The 11,731-nt window shown below is 38.8% G+C and overlaps 1 protein-coding gene across 1 annotated transcript; it reads left to right on the plus strand.

The window, feature by feature from the left end:
• The first annotated feature begins 475 nt into the window (after positions 1-475).
• Positions 476-7,203, plus strand: LOC145407886 (uncharacterized). The gene is made up of 2 exons (XM_080278750.1): positions 476-551; positions 3,393-7,203. The coding sequence occupies exons 1-2, from the start codon at positions 485-487 to the stop codon at positions 3,629-3,631; spliced, it is 306 nt and encodes a 101-aa protein (XP_080134876.1). The 5' UTR covers positions 476-484; the 3' UTR covers positions 3,632-7,203.
• Positions 7,204-11,731: the final 4,528 nt, after the last annotated feature.

The raw sequence follows: 11,731 nt of genomic DNA on the forward strand, positions 1-11,731 counted from the left end.
TTATTTTAACTCTCATGCTTTTCTTCATTTTTATCTTTCAGCCGTCTAGTCAGAAATAGGATTTAATTTCATTTTAGTAGGCCTATTCTGCAAGTTCCTAGACCCAGATGTTTCACTTTGGTAAAACAATACTGAGTGAGGGCTTTTTGAATTTATTTTTATCAATTTGCAGACTGTCTCCTGTAACCAAAGCAGAGCTATAATTTATACTCTTCATTGGTTCATTGATTAAATTTACGTAACTGATGCTTGATACTGAAAAAAATATACCTCGTGTATTAAAAAAATTGTTTTATTATTTCATAAAATAGTATTTTTCTATGTGTAAGTACATTTATATTGGTATTTTATATTTGGGGATTTTTTGTCCAATCTGGGGATTTTTTGCACCAAACCTAGGGATTTTCATATCAACTGTTGTGAGAGCCCTGGCCACAAGTGTGGCGGGTGTGGGAATTCAGTGTGGACCCTGACACCGAGGGAAATGAATGCCATGGCTCCTTTTGCTCTGCTCTGCATTTTACTGACTGTTCTTCCTGCTTTGAGTCCAGGTACGGTAATTTATGTTTTTTTTTTTTTTTTTTTTTTTTTTTTTTTAAAGATTCGTGATGTTAAGTTCTTTTGAAATTTCATAATACCTCTTCATTAGTGATTCATTCTGTCGGCAAATCGATATCCTCTCGTATCTAATAGATGCAAAATACCGAATGTCGATATGGAATTTTAAACTGAGATTTCGTTGCACGTTTTCCTCAGCGGTTTATTCTCATCATTGCACACTGATATGCTCTTCCATTTGTGCAGACAATTTCAATATTAAACAATATAAAAAGCGCTCGAAAGTTCGGGGATGCTTTATGCATAAATAATAATAAATGGCTACATCACTAAAGAAGAGCCGTTGCGAAGCCTACTATGCCACTAAGAATGATATATTCGTTATGTATAATGTTTTTTTTCATGGATTTACACACACACACACACACACACACACACACACACACACATTTCTTTCTTTGTTTTGTCAGTGACATTTTTGTTCTTACATATGACTGTTTCGCTGCATTTTTACTTTACTGTTACTATTACTATTGTTATTATTATTATTAGTAGTAGTAGAAGTAGTAGTAGTAGCAGTAACAGTAGTAATAGTGGTAGTGGTAGTAGTAGCAGTAGTATGATTACTACTACTGCTACTATTATCATTATTTTTATTATTATTATTATTATTATCACTATTATCACTATTATTATCCCCACCATTATCCCATATGATGGGGATATAGGAATCGCCCCTGTCCGTCCGTCTTTCCGTCCGGGCCTGTATCTCGTAAACTACCAGGTGGATTGGCTTCCTATCACACAGAAAGATAGAGTATGTGTCGTAGTTGATGCCCGTATAGGTAAAATTGCCATATTGTCTGTACTTCACGAGCTATGACCATATAAGGAAAAATCTGTCTTGTTACCTCCGCCAAGGAGGTTATGTTTTACCCCGCGTTGGTTGGTTGGTTTGTCTGTCTGTCTGTCTGTTAGCAGGATTACTCAAAAAGTTATGAGCGGATTTTGATTAAATTTTGTGGAAGGGTGGGCCATGGACCAAGTAAGAATTATTAAATTTGGGGGCGGAACCGGATCCGGAGTATCCCGCACAATATCTCCAAAAGTTCGCAATGAGTTTCAACGAAATGTTATGGAAAGATGGGCCATGGACCAAAAACGAACTAATTAAATATGGGGGGGCATCCGGATCCTATATCCACTTGTACGGATCTGTATCCTTCTTAATGGCAATGGCATTGTCGGAGGTATGCGCTCTTTGAGCACTTTCTTGTGTAATATTCTGCAAACTTCTTGCTGGATTCTCTTCATAGCTTACTGAAAAAAAGAGTTTAAACCATGATTTATGTCCTTATGTAGGAAACTTCCACATTTTAAGTATTTTACGAGCCATATCAAAACATGGAAACTAATCTGTAAATAGCTATATCTTGGAAACTACTTGCTGGAAGATCTTAACGTCTTAAAGAACAAGAGGCGGTGCAAAGGCACAGCAAACCTGTGTCCGGCAGTCATTTTTGTGCTGACGTGTAAACACAACAGGATATCTAGTCGAAGATGTCACAAAATTTGGAGTAAATCGGGTGATAATTGACGATGCACCTTTAGGTTTTGGTTCCATGTCGATGTGACGAATTTGAAAACGGTTATGGGGATTTTTTTTGTTTTTCATTTTTGGGGTCCACAGCCTGGGTCTGGGTCCATTTTGGGCTAAAATTTAATCAAGTCTTCAGAAGGTCGAAGCCCATCATCCCTGTGATTTTAGTCAAAATCGCATCTCTAGTTTACACGTAAAGTTGTTGACAGACAGACAGAGGGTCAAACAAAAAAACACTGAAAACAATAGCCTACCAATCGCCAAGCTCCTCCGGGACGGGGACAGGTAAAAACAGTGTACAAGTTCTACAGTAGTTTTTGCCTTTATATATATATATATATATATATATATATATATATATATATATATATATATATATATATATATATATATATATGACATTGGCATAACTATTAGTGCATTTCTACATATTGTTTACCGCATGATGAGGATACGTCTTTGGTAAAGGCTTATTGCTGTTATCATCATTATTATTATTTCTGCTAGTATTATCATTATTACCACTGCTGTTATTATTATTATTATAGTATTATCATTGTCACTATCACTACTACTATTATCATTATCACTACTATTATTATCACCACTTCTATTATTATCGTCACTAGTACCATCATTATTATCATTACTACTATTACCATCTTCACTACTACTATTATCCCTACTATTATTATTATTACTACTACTATTATCACTACTATTATCATTATCGCTACTACTGTTATTATCACTACTACTATTAATATTATCATCATTACTACTGTTATCATTATAACTATTATTAAAAATCACTACTATCAGTACTACTGTACTGTTATTATCGTCACTACTACTATTATTATTATTATCACTTATGTTGTTACCATTACTGTTATTATCATCACTACTACTATTATAATCACTAATACTTTTATCATTATCACTACTCCTATCATCACTACTACTATCATTATCACTACTATTATTATTATCATCACTACTACTATCATCACTACTACTATCATTATCACTACTCTTATTATTATCACTACTACTATTATTATTACTACTACCACTATTAATATTATCATTCTAACTACCACTATTATCACTGTTATTGTTATCATTATCACTACTGTTGTTAATATTATCCTAATCACTACTAGTATTATCATCAGTACTACTACTATTATCATCACTACTACTATTGTTTTTACTTCCTAACCCACAACAGTCACAGCAAGCCCCCCTCCGTGTGGGCCTGATCCCTGCTGCTACATGGGTTTAGACGGCAGGTGTTACTGCGAGGCCTGCATCTACAGGTTGAAGAGGTCGTCCGAGGAGCCCACCACGACCACAAAGACAACGAAGACGACCAGTACGACTCGAGGTGACCCCAGCATCGGCAGTGTGAGTAGTGGTAAAGGTCGTCGTGAAGCCCCCAGTGGTCGTCGCGCAGTATGGCAGTCGTAAGCAAGAACTCGGCTCCATTATCCTCAACAAGAACGACAAGAACACCAACAAAAACAACAGTAACAGAACAACAAGAATGACAAATAAACAAGAATAAAGAACAAGAACAACAATACCACCACAACAACTACAAAAGCAACAAAGTAAAAAACAAGAATGACAAATAAACAAGAACAAATAACAATACCACCACAACACCTGTAAAAACAAAGTAAAAAACAAGAAACAACAACAAAACCAAGAACAAGAAACCATCAGCAACAAAAATAATGACAAATATAGTCATTTCACCTTAGTTTGGCCCAGATTTTCGTCCTTTTGCAGCTTATTTCACATAGCTTAGGGGCAGAACAAGACAATGCTACGGCTCTACATCTCTCCCATAGCACTTCTTCGTGACTAGCAATTTGAAGGGGTTAATGAGGGTACATCTTCCCCTGCCTTGTTCCAAATTTCCCTCCTGTGCTTAATAAAATCGCTTGGATGTGATATGGATTACATGAGAAGGTAAAAAAAAAAAAATAATGCTCTCTCTCTCTCTCTCTCTCTCTCTCTCTCTCTCTCTCTCTCTCTCTCTCTCTCTCTCTTGCCAGATATATTGTTCAGAGAGTGAAATACCATATCTCATTATCCTGTGTGGTGTGGTGTGGTGTGGTGTGGCGTGGGTGTTACTGACTGGCTTGGTATTATCCTTTGTCGTGTGGTGTGATTGCTACTGACTAGGGTGGTATTATCCTGTGTGGTGGTGTGGTGTGGTGTGGCTATTGGTGACTGGTGTGGTATTATCCTGTGTGGTGGTGTGGTGTGGTGTGGCTATTGGTGACTGGTGTGGTATTATCCTGTGTGGTGGTGGGGTGTCGCTATTATTGATTGGTGTGGTATTGTCCTGTGTTATGGTGTGGTGTGGTTATCATCGACTGGTGTGGTATTATCCTGTGTGGTGGTGTGGTGTGGATATTATCGACTGGTTTGGTATTGTCCTGTGTTGTGGTGTGTTGCGGTTATCATCGACTGGTGTGGTATTATCCTGTGTGGTAGTGTGGTGTGGTGTGGTGTGGCTATTATTGACTGGTGTGGTATTGTCCTGTGTGGTGGTGCGGTCTGTTGTGGTATTATTGACTGGTATTATAGACAGAGAAATCTAGACAACAACAGCCCCCTTGCTCCTTCAGGCTGTCTGGTAGAGTTTAAAAAGCTGGAGGCCTTAGAAAGAGGGAAAGACTGACAGAGTGCGATAGTTCCTCATCTGACATACGGTTAAGATGATAAAGGCGATGATGATAATGGGGAGGAGGAAGAGGAGAATGATGAAGGTGGTAGTGGTGGCTGTGGTGGTGATGATGGTGGATAATGAGAAGAGAAGGAGGAGAAGAAAAAGAACGGTATTTGTGGATATTCCGTAAAACCTTTTCCTTGACAGTTTAATATACACTATTTTTTAAAGAGACAATGAATGGAGGAAGGAAATAAAAAAAAACAAGTGCGTGTGCCTAAAGTCATCCTCCAGTCATAATATATAACAACTGGATATAAATAAAAGTGGATTAAATGTTTGTGGGAAGTAACTCCCAGGAAGTGAATTCCAGAGAGTAGTAGTTCTGGGGATAAATGAATTTTGATAAGTAGAGGTTCTGCATTGCGGGGGGGGGGGAGAATGTAAGCTCACGGGCGCTCCCACCTGCCAGAGTATTTCGGAGGAAAATGTGGAGGGGAGGCATAGTTGAAGGATGTTCGTCAGAGGAGTTACGGTAAAAATATCGGTAAAATAATGCTAAAGATGCAACATCTCTACGTACTGATAATGGAGGAAAGTCCACCGTAATGGCAGGATTATTGATTAATCTGATGGCTTTATTTTGAATTTTGTTCAACTGCCTCGTTGCAACTGCTCCACATCCACACCACAATGGCGAACAGTATTCGATCTAAGAACGCACTTGACTTTTTATATATTGTGGCCAAGTGCTCGTCAGTGAAGAATTCACGAACTCTGTACAGAAGTCCCAATTTTTTATAAGCATTTTTAGGGAGGGATTTAACATAAGCTGTCCAGTTTAGGTTGGTGTTTAGTTTGACACCTAGGATATCAAGTGTAGTGGATACGGGAATGACATCATTTAAAGTTATGTGGGAGTGTGACGGATTCTTTCTGTTGGAGAAATTAATGTATTTAGTTTTCTGAGCATTAAATGACACTAGATTTGTCTGTACCTACTGATTAATTTTAGAAAAGTCCTGGTTCAGAGAAATTGCTGTGTTTATTAGGGAATTTATAATATCAGATTGTGTAAAGGAGGTACTAAATGTGAAAGAACTATGAAGTGTCGAGTAATCAGCATAAGAGTGTATTGGGGTGATGAGAAAGAGAGTTGGAGCCAAAACTGCTCCCTGAGGTATGCCAGCATTTATGGAATGAATTGGGAATAAATTTCATCTACCATTACCAGTATTTTTTTTCAATTATGAATTTAAGACGAAATTAGAGGAACCAGTGAGGCAAGGCCACAGTGTGACATGTTAGACAATATGGCCTGCTGCCACACTTTGTTAAATGCTTTTGAAATATCAAATGCTATTGTGTGTGTGTCACCACGTTGATCTATTATTTTGTTAATCTAATGGATAAGAAGGTAAAAAATGTCTACAGTTGAACGTTCTTGTTTAAATCCATACTGCCGATCATTGATTAATTTATTGATTTCCAGGTGCTTGACTATGTGTTTATTAGTGCAAAGAACGGAAGTTATAGCGATTGGTCTATAGTTTGATGGATCAGAAGTGGCCCCCTTCTTAGGAACAGGGTGGATATTTGCTTCTTTCCAAGAGGCTGGAAAACTTGAGGTACAGATGCATAAGCAGAAAAATTTTACCAATACAGGAGCCAACACGGGGGAGCAATTTTTAAGTACAATTGAAGGAATTTCATCTGGACCAGTAGCCTTATATACTGAGATATTTTGTAATACAGCCTGTGCGTATCTTATGTGAATCTTGAAGGGGGGTATTTGAGGGGAATTAAAATCAAGTACAGGAATACTGTGACGTTCTGTGTTTAGGGCTGACTCGAAAAAATATCAAGAAGAAGGTTGACTTTTCCACGTGGGTCACTTACTAGATTTCCACTGGGGGACTGTAACAGTGGAATGGAAGAGGTGGTAGTGAAGTTAGATTTGAATGAACTAAGGTAGACCAGAATATTTTATCATTTGGGTTGTTTAGTAGTTTATTGGCTTGTCTATGAAAAAGGTTTGATTTAGAAAGATGGATAATAGTTTTGGTACAGTTACTGATATTTCTATAATAAAGGCTTCTTAAAGGTAAAGGCTCATTTAGTTTTGGTCCTTGTGTAAGTGTTATAGGCTATTGTTTCTTGTTATGTTACTCTGTCACAACTGTGGTCAAACCATTCAGGTGAATTATATCTTTTTCTGTAACTCTGATGGGGAATGAATGTTTCCATGCCAACTTTAATGTAATCTGTATGTGGCCCAATGTGGAGTTTGCATCTTCAGAGAAACAGGAGGTTCAAGAAACATCCATGGAAAAAATTTGGAAACCCTCCCAGTCTGCCCTGTTGTAGTGCCATTTAGACACCATAACAGGTCTAGAGCAGGAGGACGTGGTAGATGTTGAACTGGTGGCTTGTATCAGACAATGATCAGAGGATCTGAAGGGGGACTTCACTTCGACATAATAATTATCTGAATTGGTTGTTTGAAACACGTCCAATAGGTGGGGATTGTGATTGGAGTTGTCTGGTACACGGGTTGATTGACTGACATTCAAGACCAGAGTCATTAGTTCTGGCTGAATAAGTGAGCCATCCATCATTATGGACATTAAAATCACCTAGGATAGTAATATCTGATGCAGTATTAATGTTGATTACACTTGGTTGTGAAAACAGTCAAATAAACTTGGTGCTGGAGGGACATTAGGGGAACAATAAACACAACAGAAATGCTAAATTTTACCCAAAGAATTTAATTTGTATATGGAATAGTCGAAATAGGGACAATTAAATTTAGTAATCTTCTCCACGGGAATTTCTGATTTAGCAAGGCAACAAAGTCCTTTGGGTCTGAAATTTTGAATCAAGATATAACCAGGAAAATTAATGTAGCTAAATCGGAGGTGGAGCTTTCCTGAGTCTCTGTAAAAAATAAATCTGGGGATTCAAACTGGAGGAAATTGTGAACAGAGTTGGTGTTGGATTAAAGTTCCTTAATATTGCAGAAGAAAATTTTATTACACTGACGAACAGTTTTGGGCGCCACAACACTGAAAGTGGCACGGTAGCTTGATGATGACCAGGACAGCCCTGTGCAGACGACCCAAACCTGTCGGTAGTGGTCATCCAAGAAACCATCGCACTAATTCCCAGTACAGCAGCAGCCATGGTTATTTTTATTGGGGGGGGGGGGAGCTTCTATATGTTGTGGAATGTGTATATGTAATGACAAGATCGGTGTTTTATGGAAAGAGGATAGCCGGTTTAAGGCAATGTGATGTAATGTGGATGTGTGTGTTATGTAACGAAGGCAGCCTGATGCCCTCTGATGTGTGAGGCAGAAAGATGTGTAACCAGCTACCAAGACCTGGCAGAGAAAATGGAATCCAGGCAATTCCTTGAGTCTCTGGTTATCTTGGCGGTAGTACTTCCCTGGGAGGGGCAGCCAACCCCAGTTTTCTTCTATAGTTTATTAATGCAGATTATGAAGGTACAGTATTTAAAAGATATACATAACATACGAGGGAATAATAACATGGAGTAGGTAAAATAATTAGCCAACGAGTAACTGTTAAGCCATGTCGTTCGTTCGTTCGTTCGTTCGTTCGTTCGAGAGAGAGAGAGAGAGAGAGAGGTTGGTTGTTGCTGATCTTACTGAATGAGATTTTTCCTTTTTTTTTTTTTATCTCGTATTACAGCATCCATCCTTTCCTTCCCCAATCCCCCACTCCCTCCTTCCTTCCCCTCTCAGTAGTAGTGGTAGTGGTGTATAGATGTTGATGCTGTTTGTGTGGCCTAGCAGATCCATCGATCACAAACAACCAATACCATTACTGTATGTGGCAGACAGCTCCTAGCCAGGGTGGGAACAGGGTCCTTCCACACGGCGAGGTGCAGGTAAAATGAAGGGGGCATACCCCCAAGAGGATGAGCTGTGTATAGGATATGTATGAGTAGTAGTGTCACCCAGATTTTGTCTACTTGGTAAATGTGGCTGCGTTTTCCGCCTGGGAGTGTTGTTCATGGCCAGCTGTGTATAGGAGATATGTATGAGTAGTAGTGTCAGGCCAGACTTTGTCTACTTGGTAAATGTGACTGAGTTCCCCGCCTGGGAGTGTTGTGCAAGGCCAGCTACCACGTCACTGCCATGGTAGTACCTCCCTGGACGATGGTAATCATGCAGCTGCTACCGTTTTGGTGCGCTGACCGGTGCTACACCTTGCCCAAGGGTGACCCGGGACCGTGCAGGGCAGGGTCGTCCATCTTCCCTGAGCCGGACACATCACACGGCCGCATACCCATGATGTGTTAGGTAATGATGAGCAATTAAGTAAATTTACTCGTTTTACTCTAATTTGGCCCAAATTTTTTGGTTATTTTGTAGTTTATTTCACACTCTACATTCCTTCCATAGCACTGCTTCATGACTGGCATCATATTCTAGTGTTAATCTCTTGTAACAGCTTTGAATTCAAGATGGAGATATGACAAATTTAGGCCAAGTTAAAGTGAAAATGGTATAATACACAATGGAGTATAGAGGAAGGCAAACAGTAGTAGGAAATCCATTATATTTTTTTTATAATGCAATATGTTTTTCAAATTAACTAGAACCACATATTAAAATTGTGCTTAATTATGGAGAAGCAGTTTTTGTCCCATTTAAACCCTCTTCAGATGTAAAATCAAAATAGTTATCTATCTAGCTTTCAATCTATTATCTATAATCTATCTATGACTCTATATATGAATGTATGGATCGAGGGATGGATGTATTCCGTACGAGACAGACAGACAGACAGACAGATAGACAGAGAGGGAGAGATTAAGATTTTCTCTCTCTCTCTCTCTCTCTCTCTCTCTCTCTCTCTCTCTCTCTCTCTCTCTCTCCACACACTCTCCACACACACACACACACAATACTTTCCTCTTTCCCTGCCCCACTAATACCAACCTCATCCCCACAAATCACTCGCAGGGAGAATATTGGTGGGTTAGTGAGAATTTCCCCAGTGTTTGTTCACTTTGAGGTTGTTACCCTGTGCGAAAAAGTATAGATTTATTAACTAAAATAATAGAGAGTGAGAGGCTGACAAGGAGAATGTATGTAAGGGGTAGGGGAACCTTGAGGATGCGATGCAGGGATGGAGTGGAGAGATATGTGAGAGGATGGGGAATGAGGCTGACTAGAAGCATATATATGAGTGAAGTGGAGGGGGAGACCAGGGATGAGATGGAGGGATGGATTGGAGAGATATATGAGAGGATGAGGAATAAGAGACTGACCAGAAAAGTGTATGTGAGGGGTAGGGGCAAACCTGAGGATAAGATACAGGGATGGAGTGGAGAGATATATGAGAGAGGGGGGTGGATAATGAAACTGACTAGGGGGAGTATATGTACAAGGTGGAGAGGGAACCAAAGATGAGAGGGATGGATAGATGAGTGGTGAGATACACATATATGAGAGAAGATGGTGATTCAGAGATTGGCTAGAAAAGCTATTATTGCTACTACTACTGCTGCCGCTACTACTACTACTACCACTACTGCTACTACTACTACTACTGCTACTACTACCACTACTACTACTACTACTACTACCACCACTAATTGCTGCTACTACTGCTACAACTGTCATATATACTATATATATATATATATATATATATATATATATATATATATATATATATATATATATATATACATATATATGTGTGTGTGTGTATACTGTATATATATATATAGATAGATAGATAGATAGATAAAGATATATATATAGATATAGATAGATAGATAGATAGATAAATAAATAAATAGACAGATGTAGAATGATAGATAGATAGATAGATATAGATAGATAGATAGATAGATAGATAGATAAATAAATAAATAGATAGATATAGATAGATAAATAGATAGATAAATATATATATAGATAGATAGATAGATAGATAGATAGATAGATAAATATATATATATAGATAGATAGATAGATAGATACACATATATACTGTATATATATATATATATATATATATATATATATATATATATATATATATATATATATATATACCTAGGCTGCTTCCCCCAAGGAAAGGGAGGTAGCCGAGACAGGACGACACACTCCCCATTTACTCATCCATTCAAACACATTCATTCGTATCTTAGCCTCAAAGGGGAGAACGGACACATTCTCACCGCACCACACCGCACAAGGGTCAACTGAGCAATGCAATCAGTGACATCCGCAGCAGGGCCCAACAGCAAAACTGGTTTACCCCTGCCACATCATAATAGACCCATCCCCTTACCCGCACCTGACCTGACTAGCTGATCAGACCAAATGCGGGAGAATATCCCCTCAGGGCTGCATCATCACTTATTCATTCACAATTTCTCTCCATTTATTTCTGTCACGCACAGCCACTCTTCCTTGCTCAACAGACATCCCTCTCGCATCCAACACTCTCTTCACACTGTCCATCCATCCTATTCGTGATCTTCCTCAGCCTTACACCTCTCACATCAGATCTAGTTATCTTTTTCACCAATCGCTCATTATCCATTCTCTCCATATGCCCAAACCATTGCAACACCCTCTGCTCAATTCTACCAGCCATCTCCCGAACAACTCCAGTTCTCCTTCGCACTTCATCATTTCGCACCCGATCCATACGCATCACTCCACACATACTCCTCAGACACCTCATCTCCATAACATTAAAACTTTTCCTCTCTGCTACACCCGTATTCCATGTTTCAGCCCCATATAACGCAGTCGGTACCACAACACCCTCATGCAACCTTCTATTTACATCCATTCTAAGCGAACAACATTTAAACACTTTTTTCATTCCTCC

Source organism: Coenobita brevimanus, chromosome 74 (genome assembly GCF_032717465.1).
Source record: "Coenobita brevimanus isolate Jiangsu-jjx chromosome 74, ASM3271746v2, whole genome shotgun sequence".
Classification (NCBI taxonomy): Eukaryota; Metazoa; Arthropoda; class Malacostraca; order Decapoda; family Coenobitidae; genus Coenobita; species Coenobita brevimanus.